Here is a 21,609-nt window from a genome sequence, read left to right as displayed (position 1 = left end):
GGAGGACTGATTTCTGTTTTGGAGTGTTTTGCTCGGTGGCAGCCTCAGTGACTGTGTTGTCATTGCTCCTTGTTTTTCACTGCAGTGATGGAGAGCTTGATCGGGTCCACTATCTTTATGGCGGGTTTAAAAAACAAAAAGCAGATGAGCAGGCAGATAAAATAGTGTGCCATCTTTGATCTTCACCACGCTCGCAATGAAATCAGTGTGAGTGTTGCCTTGTCTCAAATCTGTTTCTTATGGGCTTTGTCTGCTAAGAATATTCCTCTAAATCCCTGGCCGAGTTGAAGTCATTTATCACTGTCCCTTGACGTTTTCATTAAACTTTCTCTTAAGAATAATTGGACAGGTCTTCTACTGTAAAAGGGTGTCAGGTTTAGAAAAAAAAAAGAAATGCTGACAACCAAAGCCCAAAATTTCACATTGGGACGCCATGTTTTAATTTTGAAATGGCCGTGTTTCACACGGATGTTCATTTCTGTTTAATCCCTTGCATCATGTTTGCATTCAAAGAATGATCTAGATAGGGGCGTTTCATTCTGCAGCCCAGCCCTAGTGCTGTCCCTGTGGCCCCAAACCCACAGGGCAGGTTGAGCTCAGTGTTAGTCCCAGCAGAGCTCAAACTGCTGGGATGATTTAGGAAAGAAATATAAGGTCAGAATGACAGCTTACAGAAATGACCTCCTGTCCTGGGACCGTTGCATTGTATTTGGACTATTTTATGTTTTTATCAATACGGGCTCTTTTTCGTACCACTGAATTATTTTTACTGTCTTCTCTTTCTCCTCTTTCCCTGGCTAACTGCATGAGTTGTTTTTTTTTTGTTGTTTTTTTTTTTAATATTCTTTTTTATCCTTTTTTTTCTTTTTTTTCTTTTTTTCCACAAAAGATGAAAGAAAAGTAGAAGGCTTTGATAGATTTATTGCCTGTAAATCAATGAAAATTGCTGCTTAAAATCTCTCACTGAATGACTGAGATACCAGTGAGGATTCAGTTAAGAAGCATGGATGAGCTGGTCAGTACAAGTCTCTGCATTCAATGGCTTTCCTAAAGCCCCAGTTCTTGGGACGCTGCGGTTTTGCGATCATTTTTCTTCTGACATGCAGAAAAATGTAATTTCTATTTTTCTTGTTGGAAGAGATAAGTTTGACAACACGACTAGAGCTGAGCATATGCTGAAAGCTGTGAAAATAAAGCAGCAAATGAAAAGACTGCAGTTTAACTCATGTAAATGTATTTATTTTTAAGCCAGTTTCAGGACTTTTCTGACATTTGGATTTCCTGATAATGAAATGTTTAAAAGTATCTTTGAGACTGTTAAACAGTTCTACTAAGCTACTTCATAATATTTCACTGCACTTGAATATTTGTTCTGTTTGATTTGAAACGTCTGTACTTGGCATTTTTTTTTTCCTTTCTGTCGACTCTCCCAGGTAGGCTGTGCAGGACTTAATGGATATAAAACGTGCTCTCTTCCTTGCATTTTTTCTTTTGACTTTTTTTTTTTTTTTTACAAGGCACAGTTTTAAGAATTGAAATCTTAGACATCTGGATTTATTAAAGTCCACTGTGTTGGATGAGGGATGTAATTTTTTTTTTTTTTAAGCGTACTTCGTTTTTCACCTCCACGTAGCAGAGCTGGCACTGAAGTGCACCCATTTCTGATTGCGGGGCCACATCCTCTCTGGCTGTTTAAATACATCATCACAACGCTCCATTTTCTATATTCACTGCTCTTTTGGAAAATCTGTTCATTAAGAAACCTCCCAGGGAGCCAGCTGTGTAGCAAAGCACGTCCCACAGGGCATTTTTAGCCAAACAAGGTGCCCAACCATTACCAGTCTAACAGGAATATGGTGTGGCTTGTTGGAGGCCTTGCAATGCCATGGCAGGGTGGTGGGCTGTGGTGCCCAGGCCCTGAGGCATGGATAGGGAGGATGCACTGGGAGAGATGCTCCTCTTCTTCCACTCTGTTCCTGTGCAGTGTGCTCCTCTGGATTTCTCTGTTTTTTTTGTGGTAAATAGTGTTTTAGGCTAGAGGTTGGGGTTGTATATGCAGTGTATGAAAGGAGCAGTACCCGTGTATGTACAGTGGAGTGAAGCCACACTGTATGAAGTCAGGATGCAGTGTCTTTTGTTGTTGTTGTTGTTTTTAATGAACCATTCCTGGCTCATGGAATTATAGAATCACGAAATGGCTTGGGTTGGAAGGGACTTCAGAGCCCACTTAGTCCCACCCCCTGCCCTGGGCAGGGCTGCCTCCCACCAGCTCAGACTGTCCAACCTGGCCTTGAGCACCTCCAGGGATGGGCACCCATCCTTCTCTGGGCAGCTGTGCCAGCACCTCACTGCCCACTGAGTAAAGAATTTCCTCCTAACATCTAACCTAAGTTTCCCCTCTTTTAGTTCAAAGCCATTCCCTCTTGTCCTGTCGCTATTAGATCGCATAAAAAGTCCATCCCCATCCTGCTTATAGGCTCCCTTCAAGGACTGGAATCACATCCTACTGCCCATTCATTCATCTACTACAGAGAAGGAGGCTCAGGCTGTTGGTTCAGACTTCCCAACTCTGGTTTTGTCAGGGGTGCAGATATATCTGCTCGCATTCAAGGCAGCAGAAGCACTGTGTATTAAACATGCCAATAATGCAGCCGTAACCTTACTCGCCTGCAAAAAAAATTAATGCCCTAATATTTGTTAATTGCTTTGAAGATATATATCGAAAATAACTGCTAAGTATCTCGGTAAATATTGTTTCCTTTATTACAGCAATGTGTCTCACGTTATCATATTCATCTGCACAGCATTTAGCTGACGTTAATAAAGCAAACCTGGCCACATGCCTTCCGGAGCAGTGCTGGTGAGGGTTTGGTGTGCGCTCATGACCACGCAAAGCCAGCAGATGCTCTCTGGTGAGCACACAGGAGCAGGCATTGCCCACAAGCTGCAAAGCACGAGCCCCGGTAGGCGCTTGGACCTCCTCCTGCGTATGCTGCTGACCACAGCCTGCAAACCACAGCACCTGAAATGTCACGTACATCCCCGCAGCCTCCCACAGCTCTGCAGAAGAGGCTGGTCCCTTCTCATGAGCTCTGCACAGCCTGTGTGCCTGCAGGGCTGTCCCCTGTTGCCGTGCCAGAGCTTGGGGGAGCTGTCCTGGCACAGTGGTGTCAGCAGTGGTTTCCCTGTGCTTCTGGTCCATTTGACCCCCCAATCTCACAGTGGTGCCATGGCCACCAGGCTCTTCTTTGCTGCACTCACACTCCAATCTGTAGTTCACAGCATTTGGTTAGCAGCCAAAATAAACCAACAGAGAATCGAGTAAGAGTGGGTGTTGGCAAACATACACACATCCCAACAGGGAGCCAGCGATGGAACAGGATTTCCACAGGCGGCCAGCTCACTAGGATTTTCCACTAGCCAAGCCCCAGCACAGCATGCATTTCACTTGCCTATGGAAGTCACCTTTCACATCCAAATGTGCCCACTCTGTTCTGCAGCACGTTTCCAGCCTGTCCCACTGGCCCACCTACAGCTTTTTAAAGCTAAATCTTCAGCTTCCAGGCTGCTGGGGTTGTTCTGACCTGAAACAAGTAAAAGGAAAGTGATGTGCATGGGTGTCCTGCACCATTTGATATCCAGATGGGATACTAACTCAGTAAATGTACCTTGTGTGAGGACTGCAGGACAGTGGAATGCCATTGAGCTTTAGGTCTGAGGAAGTGATGGCTTAGCAGCTTGCAGGAGCCTGTGTGTCTGCAGCACTCTGTCATGAGCCAGGGTTTGCCAGGGCATGTAGGCTTTGCAACCAGGAATTGCTGTTGTCCAGCTGATTGACAGCAGAAGTCTATCTCCTTCCACCTAGACTAGGTTCATCTGTAATAAAACATTTCTTTTGAGAAGATGTTGCCTTGGACGCTGTTTGCTCTTGCTGAAGACTGGCATATTCTTGTTGCCACCATCTTCCTCTGCATCAGTATTACATGTTTTGAATGTTTCTCCTTGCTTTGCTTCAAATTTGTTTCTTGATCAGTCTGTTTTTAAAGCACTAAAATTAATGTTTTCAATATAGTTAAAATTAGGTGCAAACTGGCATTTGCTTCTACAAAGCTGTCCTCGTATGTTACTGCTATGCATAGCAGCTTGTTACTATTAGCTCGTAAAAAGTAGGAGGGTGGCAGATTGCACAAATATTATTGCACATTTAGCTGTCGTATCTTTGCCCAAAAGCATGCACAGTGCCAAAGTGTGAGGATTACTTTCCATCATTTATGTTTTTATTGTTTTTCATCTTTGTAGGTGCTTGCATTAATCTTGTGTGTCATACTGATAAACCACAGTTCACAAGCTCCTTCTCTCTCTTTCCTACATCGTACTCCTTTTTACTGAGTCTTGAGTTATGCACCTAAGGATGTTTTAATCACAGTTCCACTTGCACATGAAAGCCATTGCTTCATCCTGCATATTTCCCATGATTCTGAAGTCATCCCAAAAATATTTTACCACTTTTCTCCTTAGAGTTGCAAGTACTGTCTAGCAGTCATATTTTTCCTTTGTTCTTCTCCCAGGATTTGCAGACACTGAAATACGTTTTTAGCTTCTAGGAACAATCCTTGTTGAATTTTTCAAAAGATGAAGGCTGTGGATCCTAAAAGCCAAATTCTGGGTGCTTCAGGAGGGCATTTGACTGCATCTACATCCATTTCCTTATCACAGAGCATGCTGGGGAAAGCCACACTGCTGGACTTGCCCTTTCTGAATCAGATCACTTCTGAAACACTTTCTGCTTAAAAACTCCATTGGGCAGACTTTACAAGTGGCAGCCTTACGATCAGTTCATTATCGACCTGAAGGACAGTTTCCAGTTCCTCTTCCCAGCTCTGTGTGAAATAAGAAAAGCCTGTCTCAAAATTTCCAGTCAATTCTTTCATTTCACGATCAGGGCAAACGTGTCAAATTGCCTAGCTCTGTGTAGTGCACAAAGAATACCATCCGAGTGCCGAACAAAGATGAAACTGCCTGAGGAAAGCGCTTAGAGTTATATTAAATGAAAAAGTTTTAACATTTTGCTGTTTTCTGGAAATATCAAGAATAATAATTTCCACATGCAGGAAAAAACAAACAAACAAAACAAAAAAAACAAAAGCAACAACAATGACCAAAAAAAACCACCCCAAAACCCAACAAAAAAATTGCCAAAGTGGCTCACTTTGTCAAAATTCCTCTTCATGAGATGTGATCTTTTAGTTCTCATACAGAAGGCTTTGCCTACTGCAGTTGTGTTTGTGGTTAACATGCCTATTTTGCTGTTTGCCGTTACTGTAGTGACAATATTCCCTTCCACTGTAGGAGGTGGAGAGCAGGGAGATTGGTTCCAGGTCTTTGAGAAATGTTTTTACTCAACCAACCATTTTGAGCATCCTCTAAACCCATCGTTAGCCACCTCGAGACATGATTAACATGAGGAGTTCAGGCTAGAAGAACTGTCTGTGTTCTTTAGGCAAACCTCATGTCAGAAAAGATGACCCACATGCAATATATTTCAAGTACTGTGTCTGTGTATATAATGATGCAAGGGAAAATGATACCTTTTCCTATTTAAATGAACAGTTTAGCTGTGCCTACAAATAGTCTGTAGATAGAAATAGGGTATATTTTTGTCCCTGTATATTTATACATATATATACATGAACTGTAATTCCTTAATGAAGCTCATAGCTCACTTGGCACACTCTGTGGCTAAGATCAATGGCAGTGTGTAGTCCACTCATGGCTGTAGGCCATGAATCCACAAATGATTTAAACTGGGAGCTCAGCCCTTTCACTAGAATGGAATTAAAATAACTAATTATAACATTATTTTGGAACCAGATGTGGAATCTATTTTTGTTAGTTTTCCTCGCGATGTGCAGCTGAGGCAATTAAAACTTGCTTGTAATTCCTGTAGGTTTTGCAGCGCAGTTCATGCTTTGTGGTGTGTTTCTATGCTACGAAATCACAGTTCTCTCTGAATCCATGTCTTGTTTGGTTATTATGATCTTCATAATTCCCTAACTTACATAATTCCCCGTGGTTTATATCACTGTTAACATTAGAAGATACAAACCAGGGAGTGTTATGTTGTGCTGTCCTCAGAGACTGGAATAAGTGTAACACTTGAAAGTGCAACATGTCAGTGTTCTTAAGAATGTGGTTGGAGTGAGTTTATTTAGACTGGATTTATCTTCAGTTCCAATGTCCTTTAGAGCACGTGCTGCTCCTTAGTCAGCCTGCATGTTAAGTAATGCAGCCCACTGCAGCCAAGTCTGGAAGTTTCAAAATATCAGTTGAATTCTTTCAGTCTGCTTAAAAGAGAAAAGGCTGAATAAAGCCAAGGATGAGATGTAAGAGGTGAGGCAGTTAGCGTGGCTTGCTGTTACAGCTACCTGCTGATTATCATTACATGCCCCTGATTTGGGTTGCTGTAATACGTTCCAACTGCATTTTCCATTTTCTAGGGCAGATGTCCCCCTCACAACTGATTTAAATATAGATCTGTTTGGAACCATTTCAGCAGAGTTAGCTCAGCCATTTCCAGAAGGATGCAATGGGGGCAGAAGCAGGGCTCTCACTGCCCTACAGTTTGTTCTCCCTTTTAACTGTAGTGCTGGTGTGCTACGGAAGGCCTCGAAGGCAGCTCCAAGGGGCAGCCCAGGCACTGCCATGGATGCTGCAGCTCTGTCCCTCTGAGGGCAGTATGGGAAGCGGTGAGCCCATGAGGAATGGCGTCGTGCTTTACTCAAAGCAGAGGATGAATGAGATGCGGTCATGCCACAGACTGCACTGAACCAGAAGGATATAATACTGAATATCTGTTTATTCCTTATCTACTGGCTAATCAGTGCACCGCAGAAGGATCTGACGGGGAAACGCTCGTATTCCTTTACTATAGGGTTTTTGGTGTTTGTGAATTTGTATGTGAACGTCTGGGTGAAGAAGTGGAGGAAATGAATAATGCAGAGGTTCAAATCTGAAGATTATGCATAAAGCGAGAACAGAGTTTGACCTTTAGCTGCTCTGAGAATAAATGCACAGCTTTCTCTGTCTGGGAAAAGTAATAGAGGGCATCATTTTCAAAAAACCGAAATAGGTATTTTAGGAGTAAGACTGTATATCTTGATGTCATAAAATTCAGAATGTACAAACTGATACCCTGTGGGGATCAAAGCAAAAAAAAAAAAAAAAAAAAAAAAAAAAAAAAAAAAATTAACTCCTGTTAAATAATTATTAGAAGTCTTTCTTCAGTTAATCTGGTAGCCCTGTAATGAGTTCATGCACCTGAACACAGCTTTATTGTAGTTGGGTGTGGGGTGTGGGGAAAGAAGGCGTCTGTCAGCTCTGTAAAATTGGAATGATTTGAAATGGGGTCAGCCAGCCAATCAGTGGGGCAACCAGTCATAAAAGTCTGCCAGAGACGTAGTCTAATGTCTCTTCTCGTAAATTTTATTCATTGTCTGTAATGATTTTACCATATATATACATATATATATATATACATCTAGGCTAACCTTTACTGGTCAGAACTGATTTATTGCTGTAGGTATCTATATCAAAGGTCTGGATGGCAAAACATTTGCTAATGACAAGCCGTGTCTACACATTAAGCCAAGTGGAATTTTTGAAGAACGTAAAGGTTACTTTTAGAAAGGACTGTCCCCTGGCCAGCATCCAGGCTTTCCAGTCAGTGAAGCTTTTAGACAAATTCTTGGCTTTAAATACATGGTGAAAACCCCTTGAAGCATGTACCGAAGGCAGAGTCTTATTCTTTTAGTGAGGCTGGGGGGGGGAGGGGGGACCCCAGACCCACACAGCTCACAGCCATACCTGGTTGAGCTCAGGGAGCTCAATTGCTAGAAATCCCACAAATCACGCAGCCAACCTGGGCTGGGGGCAGGTAGGGGGCTGTAGGGTGCATCCTGCCCTGAAGTTATGACTGCTAATGGGATGGCGGTGGTCTTGTGCCCTTTGCCTTCAGGAGTGGGTGGTTTTCATTCATTTTGCTCAGCGCTGCCCTTCGCTGGGTGGGTGGGAGCGTGGTCAGTGCTCAGAGTGATGGGATACTGCCCTAGAGCCAGTAAATAGCTGCGTGCGTTTCTTAAACATCTCTGCTTTCATTAAGCGTGGGCTTTCCTGGGGAGGGTGCAGTGGCTGATCTGATAGTCATCTGCACAAAGCGGTTGAAAGGAAATTCTAATTACTCAACCTTTGCTGTGGGCTCCGCACGCTCCAGTTTACCCAGAACTCATTGCTCAGGGATAAAACCCAACCTTGACAAAGCCAGTAAGTTCTGCCCGAGCTGCCTGAATTTCCCCCAAAGCGCAGCTCTGTGCCCTGATGACTGTGGATTTTGCTCATTTATTACTGTACTCAATCACGTTCTTGTACCCTCCTGGAAATGCTGGGGGCTGATGATTTAGCCCCCCTCTTCCCTTCCCCATTAAAGTGTGATCATCATTGCACTGCATCTTGGTAATACCTGAGTGTTCTCCAGGAGAGGGCCCAGCACTTTGGTGGGCCCAGCTCCACAGAAGCGTGTGTCACCTTCCAGTCAGCCCGCTACCCCAGCCTGGTAAGGGCAAATGCTTTGAATGTATGGATTCCATAAGGATGTGCGTGCAGTTGTAGAGCAATGACTGCACACAGACCACAGGAGCTCTGTCCCACTCTCCTCTGTCCCATTATTGGCTGCTGACACCGTGCCCGCTTGTGAAGTGTAAAGGATTTGATTGGTAGCTGGTATGGGAATGCCCCGTATTCAGTCTGAGCACTGAATGTCTTTGTCATTATGTATTATTCATGGCTTTTGTACAAGCTGATGATGTTTTGAGGTGAAGGGAGGAATTTTGGCAAACAATCCCTTCTGTAAAAGGCATACTGATCTTCACAAATATTGAAGCAAATGGGGGAGGTATTTTTTTAAGGTATTCTAAATATTCTTGCCAAGTGTATTGTATAGTACTCAGTGGAACTGCTCAGAAATTGCAAGCACATCGGGGTTTTTGAAATGATGGGGCCAAGCCTTGAAGGGATCCGATGCTTGGTGCCTATGCCAAATGAATGGAGGTACACAGAGAAAGTGATGGAAAAAAAATGCTCTGTTGCATCAAGCATTTTGTATTGCCATTCTGTAGCTGCAGAACCTGGTGTAGGAGTTTGTTTGGATAGTAGGTCTCACAAAAATGGGGGATTATGTGCTTGCATGGGGTTATTCATTCGTAATTGAAATACTCAGCCTCTGTTCTCAAGAGGTCCACAGTGCCACGGCATGGGTACGAGTAACTTGTAAAGCTGCTAAAAAAACAGAGTTGGATACAGACATACGTGATAAAACCTGATGAGTTGCTGGTGTTTTGTTTATCACATAATGGATGAGCCCCGGCTGGGCTAGGAAAGATGCCTTATCGGCACAGCTGGGCTTCCGTGCCGCGTGTGCATTCCGGTCGCTGAGCAGGAAGTCGTCCGTCGTGGCTGGGCATTTCGGGAGGCTGGCGGTAATGAGTGGTGGAAATTACGGGCTCTAGGAAAGCATATTACGCCATGAATCACTGAATCCTCTTGTTCTGCTGCTGTCAGGTGATGGGTCTTTTTCTGGGAAATAAAAAACTGCTAATGCATTCTTGGTCATTTTCAGTGACTCAAAGGCTTAGACCTTCTACAAACTCTCAGCCTAATGGGGGATTTTGTCTGTTTTTAGACAGACGCATTCTTGCATGAGTTAGTACTGCAGTGCATTCCCAAACATCCTTTCCCTCCTGTATGTGCCTGGTACCTTGAGTGCTGGCTGGACCTGGTAGAGGCATCTTGTGATCAGGCTGCATGCTGCAAAATCCAGATTCATCCCTAAGTTTTCACCCCAGCCAGTACTGCCAACACATTCATCATTCTCTTTTCTGCCTGCAAATTTCCCACAATCTATCAACTTCTAGCTGGTATTGAGACGCTGAGGGCAGCACGTATTGTATTTATTTGCATGTAGCAGAGAAGAAAGATGACAGCTGTATTTTTTATTATTATTATTTATTTATCTCGATGCCTCCTGTCAAAGAATGTAATAGAAAGCCTTTCTCCTCCACATTGCTATTTCCAGGGCAGCATAGCTCAGATCCGGGTAACCTCAAGCCGATGGGTGCTCTGTGTGAAATAAATGCACTGTGTCAGCTCAAACATCTCCGTGCCAGAATAATCCCAGCTTGCACTGGAACTTTTATGACTACTGTGACAATAGAATAGGCTGGCTGATCACAGCGTGCTACTGAGCAGTTTCCTGTTGTGAAATCCATAAAACGCTACTTTGTGGTCAACAGGGAGAGAGGTGTTGAAAATCACAGGTAGGTAAAGGCACATCAGTCTCCTTGCTGTGGAAGAGGGAATGTGGCTTCACATTGGATGCTGCTCGCTGTGCCACTGCCAGGTGCTGGCTGTTCAGCCACGGGTGCACAACACTGAGCAGCATTGGCTGCTTCATGCCCAACACAAAGCCATGAAGTCCATCTCATGCCCAACAGGAGGATCTCAAGGGCCACTCTTGGGACCTGGTAGAGACCTGGGGAAAAGCATGAGGAGATGGATCTCCATTACTTCTCTTGTTTATGGACAGGCTTGCTTTGTGTTTGCTCTTTTTTTCTTTCAGTGATCGTTCTGAGGATTTAGAAGTTTTGTAATTGATTTTGATGGGACCGAGGTTTTGCTTTCTTTATATCTTAATAAAAATAAATGTAAAGCTGTTGCTGCTGATCTGGGAGTTTAGTTTCTCTGTTTAGCGGGATCTAATCTCCTGATTCTTCTTTCTTTTGTAATTTATAACCTAAACAATCAAATCCGTCCTGCTTTCCACTTGGTTGTGCACCACTTAACCACTTGGTACCAGCAGAATATATCCTAATTTAGTTGAATTGTTGTTACTTCAATGCCATTTAAAGCAGCGGTGATTGCCACTCATTATCATTAGGCTAAAGCGATTGCCTTAGAAGGCTCCTAATAAGGAGAACGTCCCAATTAAGTAGAATGTGTTGTGCTAACAAACTCCTTACAAGAAAAGATGTCACAGCCGTGTGTAGCAATATAATTCTATTATCTCATCTTCCTATAACATCTGTTCTAATAACTCACAGAGGTATTCTGCTTTGGATAACGATCATCCATTCTGGCTTCTGATGAAATCAGATCCAGCCCAGCTGGGGTACTGCCCTGAAAACGATCACACAGCTTTGGAAGAAACTGCTCTCCAGACATGCAAACAGTTGCTGAAATTTCCAATTGCAAGGAGCCAGGGACAAAATTGCTCAGACGAAACCTCCACACTTGGCCGGATGAAATAACGAAGCTGCACTCGCACAGCTCAGATGATTGCAGTTGTTCTGCTAGGATCCCAGCCCCTACGGTTTGCGCAACTTCTGATTCTCGTTTATCGGTGGTCGCTGCTGTTGATCACTTTGTGGCAGATTTATTAGGATCTCCATTCTTCTCATTTTTAATTTTTCATTTGCTCTTCTACTGATTCTTCCAGGAGAGAAAGGGTGATCTCTTGCAGTTAAACAGCATCACTAGAGGCCTTATGCTCTCTTCCTGCTTTTCTCTGACATTTCTTATTTCACCTTGAATTAGCTACTAAGCTCTGCAGTGCTTTACTTTCATTTCACATATAAATTGGACGTGCATATTATCTTAGCTGCTTAGCACCAGTGCCTGGAGGCTAAGTGGAGAGCTGGTAATGCTTCTTAATGGCTTTGGTTAGTAGGTGTTAAAGATGCACAAAGTGGTGTTACCTTCCTGACTTGCATCCGATTCCTGCGCCTGTCCCACGTTTCCTCATTTGGGCTGCTTTGCCTCCCCTGTGACTTTGATTCTGGAAACTTTTTATCACCTTCTAGCTTTCCCAAGTGCTTTGCATTTTCTCCACGCAAAGCCACTCCCTGTTATTTAACCAGGCTGGAATGCGTGGAAAGAAGACACTTTGCACTCCTTGCCTTGAATACTTTCCAGGCCTTCAGTTAACTGAAAGCACTGGTTGATACGATAAGCATTAAGGTTTTCCCCATAGTCTCATTTCTGTAAGGAGAAGTCAAGATGTTTTCCATCTGTCTTGCCTGTCAGTTTGACAGGCTGAGCTTAGGAATCGTGGTGCAGGTTGCCTGCTGTTGGCAACCCAAGTTGGAGGGAGCTTCTGCCTAGTTGGAATGAGTTAGAATTCACCATCTTACGGAGTTGGACTCGATGATCCTTATTGAATTACAGAATCATAGAACGACCTGAGTTGAAAGGACCTCAAGGATCATGTAATTTCAACCACTAGACCGGGTTGCCCAGAGCCACATCCAACTTTGCCTTGAATGCCTCCAGGGATGAGGCATCCACAACCTCTCTGGGCAACCTTATTAGGTCCCTTCCAGCTCAAGATATTCTCCAATCCTATATTCTCTGCATCGATGTTCCACAGCATGCTTCAAAATCTGCAGCATGGTGCATCTTCCTAACGTGCTTGTGGCTGCCACAGCAGCCAAGTGTAGGCTCAGGAGAGAGATTTTGTGTGTGAGAATATCAACTGTATGGGGTTTGCACTCAGTGAAGTGTATTGCTGTTGTAAAGGTAGTTGGCTACGCTTTTGTCCTTTTTGCACTCTTTCCAATAGGTCTTTATGCTGTAGCTCGCAAGGTTGCTCCTTGGTGCTGGAAATATTTTAGTAGTTGTGGAATAAAAGGGATTTTCTGATTGGATATTTTGTGAACTCTTGAAGTTCTTATGAGGCTTTATGAGAGCAACTTTGATAGAACTTAATAACTTTCTGATCTAAAAAGTCAAATGATTAAAATAATTTGATGGAATTCCAACCCCTGAACTTCGTCCTCCTGGGCAAGTTGGCATTCATTGGAGCAGTGAGCAGCACTGAGTTTTGGGGACAGTTCCAGATTAACTACCATTTTCAGGCTCATTTTACAGAGTAATTTGCCCAATACTATCCCAGCACTCTTAATCTCTATGAACTCGTGGAAGAATCTATGAAGTGGGAGTCTAAGAAGTTTTCCAGATATGTATGTTTGCTTAAGATGTAAGAGATAGATAGAGATATCAAAGACGCTTTGAATTATTTTCTACTAAAAGTGGGAGCCCTTAATAAAAAAAAAAACCAAAAAAAAACACCAGCAGCAAAACCTTCCATCTTCTGTCTAGACTGTAGATTCACATATAGCAGTATTCTCAAAGGAAAAGAATAATAATGTTCAAAAAACTGTTTTACAGTCTTTACAATGCTTATATTTTTAGTCAAAACTAACAAATATGTGTTGGGTTCCTGCTAGATGTCTCTGCATGAATCATTTGAATCACATTGTCTAGTGGGCATTTATATTAATTTAGTGCCATTGGAAGTTTGTTTTATTTTAGACCATGGGATTTGAAGGAGAGAGAAAACAAAGAATTTGAAGCACAAGCAACCTTTGGTTTGTTTCTTTGTGTATATGTATATATAGCAAATGGAATTCAGTGGTACCTGCATGATCTTATGATCATATACAGTCAATTTTCTGTCTGTGCAAGTAATAGCTTGATCAAATGCCTCTGGACTCCTTGAAATACAACTGTGACCTTCAGAAGGGAGTTTGCGCTGAGTGGATAAGAATGAACAGAAACTTCAGGCTTGCAGTAACTAGAACTGCACATGTAGGTTCTGTTTAGAATCACAGAATGGTTTCAGTTGAAAGGAACCTTTAAAGGCCATCTAATCCAACCCCTCTGCAGTGAACAGGGACACTCAAAGCTAGACCAGGATGTTCAGAGCCCCTTCAGCCTGACCTTGGATGTCTCCAAGGATGGGGCATCCACCACAGATTCACAGAATGGCCTGGGCTGGAAGGGACCTCCAGGATCATGAATCTCCAACCCCCCAGCAGGACCACCAACCTCCCCATTTAATACTAGACCAGGCTGCCCAGGGCCCCATCCAACCTGGCCTTGAACACCTCTAGGGATGGGGCATCCACAGCCTCTCTGGGCAGCTGTTCCAGCACCTCACCACTCTCTCTGTAAAGAACTTCCCCCTGACATCCAATCTAAATCTTCCCTCTTTAAGCTTGAAACCATTTCCCCTTGTCCTGCTGTTATCTACCCTTTCAAAGAGTTGCTTCCCCTCCTGTTTGTAGGCTCTCTTTAGGTACTGAAAGACTGCAATGAGGTCACCCCGCAGCCTTCTGTTCTCCAGGCTGAACTTCATAGGAGAGGTGCTCCAGTCCCCTGATGATCTTTGTGGCCCTCCTCTGGACCCTCTCCAGCAGCTCTCTGTCTTTCCTGTACTGGGGGCTCCAGATCTGGATGCAGTAGTCCAGATGGGGCCTCACAAGAGCAGAGTAGAGAGGGACAATCACATCCCTGTCCCTGCTGGCCACCCCTCTTCTGATGGAGCCCAGGATACCATTTGCTTTCCGAGCTGAAAGCACCACCTCTCTGAGCAACCTGTTTCAGTGCCTCACCACCTTTATTAAAAATCTTTATATCTGGTCTAAATCTCTCCTCTCAGTTTCTCATTATTCTGAGATGGACTTGGTGCTTGAACTGTTTCTTTAGCTGAGGAAGCGAGTTTGGGACTGAACTACAAAACATTTAAGGATGTAACGTGGCTTTGACCAAAAAATTGCTACCCATTCCAAATAAACAGACTTACCATTTTATTACTTCTCCCATTGTGTGGTCATTCATGGTGGTGTAGTGAGTGTGTACAGAAGACTGTACATATCAATTTTTTACCACTGTGCCCTTTGATCTGCCTTTGCCCAGTGAAAATAGCTAGATAGTGACAACAGCAGACCATGGGAAGCCTCCAGGCTCCAATGTTGCAGTGGATATGAAACCCTATTGCCAGTTCTGGCATATGGGCACTATAGGTACCAGCGCTCCAGGAATCAACTGTTTTGCAACAGTTGCAACAGCTGGCAGATAAATAAATGCAGATACCTGTCTAAATAGAGGAACAGTGGAGGAGGCTTATGTTTTTGATGCCTTCTCTGTGTTTAGGTGAAATTTGGGCTACAAACCCACGTTTCTCCTGCCCTGAGAACTGAGGAGGTTTCCCAGCTGCTCCTGTGTCCAGTGTTAGAGCTGCTCTGGGCCCACAGATCTTTCAGACCTTGAGACAATTTCTGCCAAGGGCTGCTGTGCAGTACTGCATGTGGGATGTTAGTGGGATATGCACACACCTCTGCCATGCTGCAAGGACTGCACCCACAGCTCCATGCAGGAACATGCATGTATTTGTGCCAAAATCTGCCTTTCCATTAGAAGAAGTGGGAATTTGCACGGGCAAACAGGAACGGAGCTACCAGGGACCTCTTGCTTCGGAAGACATTGCATGAGGGTTTGAAAGACTTGTTGCTTCTACAAGTTCAGGCATCTTCAATGTCATTCTGTGCAATACTTCTTTGGTTTGGGATTTTTAGGTCTCTGGGGACTGAGCTCTGGCTTTTGTTTCCACTGAGCCCAGAGGGCAGGAAAAATGTAGAGTGTATTAATTGTGCATTGGATCTTCTCTGTGATGGCTGTATTTTTCTCCCTGAAGATTTGGGAGGAGAGCACTAAGAGCTTGTCACTGTAAGTTTTTTGGCATGCTGCTGATTTTAAAGTATTTTTATTGTGTTTCTCTGCAGTCTTTTACCTACAGACTGCAAGGCAAGCTGAGGCCAAGGGCAAATCAAAACCAGCAGCTTATAAAGCAAGGTTTGGGTTTGATCCATTCTGGATGTTTTAGACAGATACCTGCCCCAAGGATGTTACAGCCAAGCATGACAAGAGGTGACAAAAGCCAAACACACAGGAGTGCTTTGGTTATTTCTCATTGCTCCAGTGATTCATAGCAGTCATAAATGCAACGTATGGCTGCTGTACATCACCATGGACATGGAGCAGCCAGGGGCATGTCGCGTGTGGTCCCACATTCATCCTGCTAGAACAGACAGCTTGATTTCTACTCTAGTGAATTTGAAGGAAGATGAGGAATAAAGTAATGGGCAAAGAAGAGCACAGGGCTGAGTAACCATGCAGAAAGGAAGGACATTTAGCAATGCCAGCAGGGAGGAAAGACAGATATTGTAGTTATTTCTGAAGATACTGCACAGAAATCTTTGGCTTGGAATGACAGCATCAGCAGCAACAGTCAAGAGAGCGAAAAAAGCAAGGGAAAATGCCCTGTCTTTCAGGCTGCTGGAAACATGAGATCCTTACCTGTGCATCACGTGTAGCGCAGTGGGGCTGAAGTAGTGGCTGACAAAGCAAGTGAATAATGCCAGTCAGCAGGGAATTAACATGAGGAGGTTGAACTTCAGCCAAGCCAGTGAAAGCAGGTGATGGCTATTTAAATGTTTCTATTTATATGAAGAAGACATTTATAATCACAAAGATTTTACCTTTTTTTTGCATTCGTCTTCAATTCGGCATGCTCCCTTCTTGCTAGGGAGCAATTTCCTTCCACAGTCATTCATCAGCAAGTTTGAGCTTTACATGAAGCACTGATAAAATAGAGCAAGTTTTTCTGCCAAAAAGCATTTTAGTAACTTTTCTTTAATTGTTTTGGGGGAAAACAGTTGAAGCTAGGAAAGTGGCAGAGTTGTGTGCTCAAGCATAGAATTCCCTCTCTCCATTCTGGCAAAAAAAAAGAAATGCTCTCCAGCAAAATGATGAGAGTTATAAAAAAAATCTTCCAGCACACCACTGGTCACCCGCTGTGGTCAATTATAGTTGTGAAGCTGGCGTGTAAGTATCAGATGTTTGGCTATTGCATGGCTTTAATCATGTCACACTCAAGTGAAAAAACCCTTTGGCGTGACATATCCTATAATTTGCTAAGTTTTCTAACAATGGTACATTTTGCATTTCATTTGCACTTTTCATCTGAAAACCTAAGAATACACTCTCCTCGCTACGGAACAGAGTAATTAATCATCAGGGCTGTTTGTAAGGGAAAGCACGGCTGTGGGTACAGGCAGGGACAAAATTGAGAATAAAATATCTGTATGCCACCACTCATCACTCTGAGACCGCTTTCCTGTGCATCTTATGATTTTAAACCATTTCAATCCTGTTCATAAGGGTACCTAAAAACAGTTCTGTTTTGTTTCCCCCCCCTCCCCCACACACACACTTTAACATGTGTTTTCACTAATTATTTTCTTGTTGGGTATTCTTTTTCTTTTAAAGATGACATAAAGTTGTTTGCACTATTTCTTGTTTTTAGAAGTCTTTTAGAGTATTTGATGTTACACATCTGTTTTCTTCAGGGAAGACTCTTCCAATTTTGTCTTAATTTCTATCCATTAAAATTATGAAGAGGAATCTAAATAAATGAGAAACATTTCTGGGAGAGAATACTTATTAAAATATGCAGGCGAGTCTGCATTCTAAATCCAGGTGTTGAACATCTCAAGATCTGCACATCTACAGAATATAAATGTCATGCTAAGTGTTGATTCAAGGCAAACACTAAGTGATCAGAAGTGAATTTGGAAAGCTTGTTTGGTAATTTTTGATTGCTTGTTTAATACTTTTTATTGCTGCCCCTTTTTACCCCTTACCTCAGTGCTTTTAATCCTTCAGTCCCTGTTGCTGTGTCAGAGGCCTTATATCCCACAGCTCCCCTCCATATTCATGTTGTTTGACTGCAGTGGGCACAACCCTGGCCCTGTGGTCAGGACTGGGATTAACGGCTGCCACTGCTCTTCTATCCCCAGTGCTCAAATGGGCTGTTAAGGCATTTGGTCCAGTCTTGCTGTTGTGTGGGGATGGGGAGCCAGGTTCGGTCTGCTGTCCTACAGCTGTGGGATGTGAGGCCTTTGGTCCTGTTTTTTCCAATGTATGCCCCCTGCTTTTCATACACTGAGCCTTCACCGCCTCTCTTTTCTCAGGATGGGTGTTTTTAGGTTCGTGCTGCAAGTAGAACTTAGACCAGACTGTTTGCAGGCAGAAAGGGGAATGTATGTGAAGCTGGTGGAGCTAACAAAGTGTCTGAGAAACATTCTTTCCATGAGCATTGATTGCCTGGCCTTGCAGTGCTCCAAAGCAGCGATGTTTGGTGGGTTGTTACCAAAATAAAGAAGGGGTTAAGGCAGCCATTCAGCAAGGGACTTAAAATGTTGTGTACCCACTGGTTACCCGGAGAAGTTGTGGATGACCCATCCATGGAGCCATTCAAGGCCAGGCCGGATGGAGCCCTGGGCAGCTTGATCTGGAGGGCGGCAGCCCTGCCTGTGGCATGAGGTTGGAACTGGGTGGACTTTGAGTACCCTTCTGGTCTAAGCCATTTTGTGATCCTGTGATACTAACAGAATTACTGGTTAATAGATTTAGTCACCAGTTACTTCCTGAGTTCTCCCTCCTGAAGACGTAAGATACATACCTTTTTCTTAAGGCATTTTGTAAAGTGTTTTCTTGGTCCTTAAGGGGGAATTTCTCCCCTGTGCTTAAATGGAACAAAGAGCACAAGCTAATTTAAAAAAAAATACATTTCCTACTTTATCTTATTTTCAAAGCAAATTGTTGCAAATTCCACAATCAGAGATAAGATGGAATTTAATTGCCATGAAGAGGTACAACCCCACTACCTCCCAGAGGTGTCCACTTGTGTGGTCCCAGAAGGATTTGGAAGGCAATACTGTGGAAAAGCATGGCCATAGTTGCTTGTTTTCAGAGCTCAGGACAGGAGGAGAGCTTACTGTCCAGGCTGGGCTTCCATGTATCTGTTACTCAAGGATAGTAATGAAGCATTTGCTGTTGTACATGATTTCTGTTTTGTAGCATGACAGTGATTTTGATTAACAAACACATGCCCTCTGTCTGCCCCCGAGGGTTTAAATATCATGGCAGAAAGTGACTTTTGTGCCTGCATGGATGTGTATTGTAAATTTTTTTTTAATGTCAGCAGCCTTGCTTTTGCCTCCCCATTAAAGTTCGCTGCTTTGAGGACTTCTGCATGATGGGCTTTTGAAATCTATGCAGTTCAGTTGTCAGGAGCTGTATTTACAAAAGAAATCCAATAAACTCATCAATGACACAGCAGGCATCTTGATGCTGCCTATTATTTTGGCAACTGTCAGTGGAATTCCCCATACAGGAAAATCCTGTAAATGTATCAGCCTTCTTATGTATAATTTTAAAGTCAATCCCAAAGAATTCTTTTGCTGAGATGTCATGGTTTTGAGGATGTTTCTAGAAGGCTTCTTTGGAACCCTCTTGACTCCACCATGGGCAATTAAATGGGGTTTTCTATAAGCATTATCCCTTGCTGACATCATGAGTGACTTAAGGATATTCAGAAGAGTTAATGAGGGCCACTTCTGAGAACGAGTCATCTGTGACACTGAGTTACAAATACTTATTGTCTTTGGGCTGTACTCACATGAGCCTTAAAATGTTCCACGAATACTAGGTGGTGACAGCAGTAGTGACTGAAATTACATGGAACTTTTCTTTTTTTATCCACTGTAGGTGTTCTCTGCTTGCCCGACAGCTTGAACCTTCACAAAGACCAGCAACGGTCAAACAAGCCTGGGGAAGTGCAGATGTTCAGCCAGTCCGAGCTAAGGACCATCGAGCAGTCTTTACTGGCTACACGTGTGGGGAGCATTGCAGAGCTCAGTAAGTACAAGGTTGTTTATAGCGCTTGGATTTCTTTCCTCAAAGCAAAACAAAGCCACCTGCATTGTCTGGCTGTGCAGTGGGAAGACAGGAGCACATGTGTAACGCTGAAGGAGACACTGGAGCAGACTTTAACCATGTTTATGCTCCGTGGCTGGCATTGAAACTTGAAGCTGGAGCCATAGGAGGGAAGAAGTCTCAGCAATGCCTACAGATTCTTTGCACACACTCTTGTTTTTAAAAGTGAGAGATCCTTGAAGTGTTTAAAGAAAAGGTAGATGTGACATAATAGTCACAGACTGAAGCAGAGCTACGTCCATCTGTGTTACAGGAGGGGTTCCTTGCTTTTCCAGTTCTAGCAGAGGAAAAAAAACACTGCACAAACCTGAATCAGACCAATTAGCACCTGGATGATAAATAATTTGTTATTAATCAAAACATTTCTGGAGAAATGTGCCTGATTATTATATCTGAAAGCTTCGATTACAGCACATATAAATTATTTACAGTTTTCTGAATACTACCTGGCTGCTCTGATGGCAGGAGGCAAATGCCATGTAAATCCTTGTGCAACATGGAGTTTACAGTTAGCAGAAGAGCCTCCTTGGGATTTTTTATAAGTAAAGGAGCCTTCCAGTCCCAAAAAGAAGAGTTGTTTTTTGTTTTTCTTAGCTCCACTATGAAATTTTTGGGAGAAACTCTAGAGTCAAAAACACACACAGCTCAACTTACTGTTCTCAATGTTGGATTCTACATGATTGACAATAAACAGTAACATTGTCATCTCAGGTGCAATTTCTCAGCCTTTTCTGTACCAACACAAGCAATGAAATGCAGCCATTTCATAATGTCAGGGCTCAGCTTAGGTGATGCACTGTGAATGTTTATCTGCAAGCCACAATATAAATTTGTTTTCAACTTGCTAATTTTCCTCTGTTCTGGTGAAATGTCAACAAGCCAAGAGCTCTTTACATGCCTTAGCGTGAAGTGTTGCTCAGTCTCTGGAATCAGGTGTTCAGTGTTATTCAAATTAAGTAATTTCTGCTTATTTATTTCACACATATGAAATACACAACAGTATTTTCCATGTGCCAAGTGAATTATTCATGATATTTCTCCCTCTCTTAAAGTATGTATGGTTATATTTTAGTATGTGATCTGTGGATATTTCAGAGTTGGGTTTTTTTTTCCCATCTTGGGCTATTTTGTACCTCTATACACAACAGCAGACCCAGGATCTTTCGGACCCCCTCGCCCCTGGTGAATATGGTTTGCTCTGTATGTGTCTGTTGACTCCAGACGCAGGCAAAACACTCTTCAGGGTGGCCAACTTGAAGAACACAGCACCTCAGTGGGAGTTAGATGCAGCTGTCAGAGAGAGCTTGGCACGCAGCAGGCTGACAACACTCCAGAAAGCCCTCTGGACAACAGCGAGGGCACCTCCCCATCCTCTGCAAGCAGATGCATGTTGTGGAAGAAATCGTAGGAGTAGTGGTAGCTGGCAAAGCTTGCAAGGCTTTCTGTTCAAGCGGATAGAAGCCTGTGTTGTGGAGAAATGCTGGCGCAGAGTTCAAAACTCAATTCTGAAGCATCGAGAGAAGTGCTGGGTGTCAGCGAGCAAAATGTGGTGGATTTAAGGGAAAATCACTAAACAGAGGAAAGTGTGAGGATACAAGGGGTACTGCTGCCTGTCTGTTCAGCACTTGTGTGTCTACCTCTGGAATCAATGCTGGCTGTGACTTGGAGGTTACAGCGAGCCATGGCTATGGAGGGAGACTGGGGAAGCAGCAGCAGTGTAGAGCCATAGGGAACACCTGGGCATTGCAGTGCATCAACTGGGGGAGTGGAGGAGGATATCTGATTGTCACGGTGTGGGGTAGGGGTTGTAGAGCCTTAGAATTGGTGCTGTGGAGAGAAGGGGATATAGCAAGTTCTGGCATGGAGAAACTGGGTTGTGAG

At 43.4% G+C, this 21,609-nt stretch overlaps 1 protein-coding gene across 3 annotated transcripts in view; it reads left to right on the top strand.

The window, feature by feature from the left end:
- The window catches only part of ABTB3 (ankyrin repeat and BTB domain containing 3), a 179,575-nt gene that overhangs the window by 78,311 nt on the left and 79,655 nt on the right, over positions 1-21,609 (top strand). For all 3 annotated transcript variants that reach the window (XM_090143264.1, XM_090143270.1, XM_031600060.2), the window contains exon 2: positions 19,501-19,650. In XM_090143264.1, coding sequence (XP_089999390.1) covers positions 19,501-19,650 — 150 coding nt within the window. The remainder of the gene's footprint in view (positions 1-19,500; positions 19,651-21,609) is intronic.

The sequence above is a fragment of the Phasianus colchicus genome, chromosome 1 (genome assembly GCF_987193195.1).
Source record: "Phasianus colchicus chromosome 1, bPhaCol1.hap1.1, whole genome shotgun sequence".
In the NCBI taxonomy this organism is placed as follows: Eukaryota; Metazoa; Chordata; class Aves; order Galliformes; family Phasianidae; genus Phasianus; species Phasianus colchicus.
The sequence above is the reverse complement of the archived record's forward strand: the minus strand, read 5'-3'. Positions and strand labels throughout refer to the sequence as shown.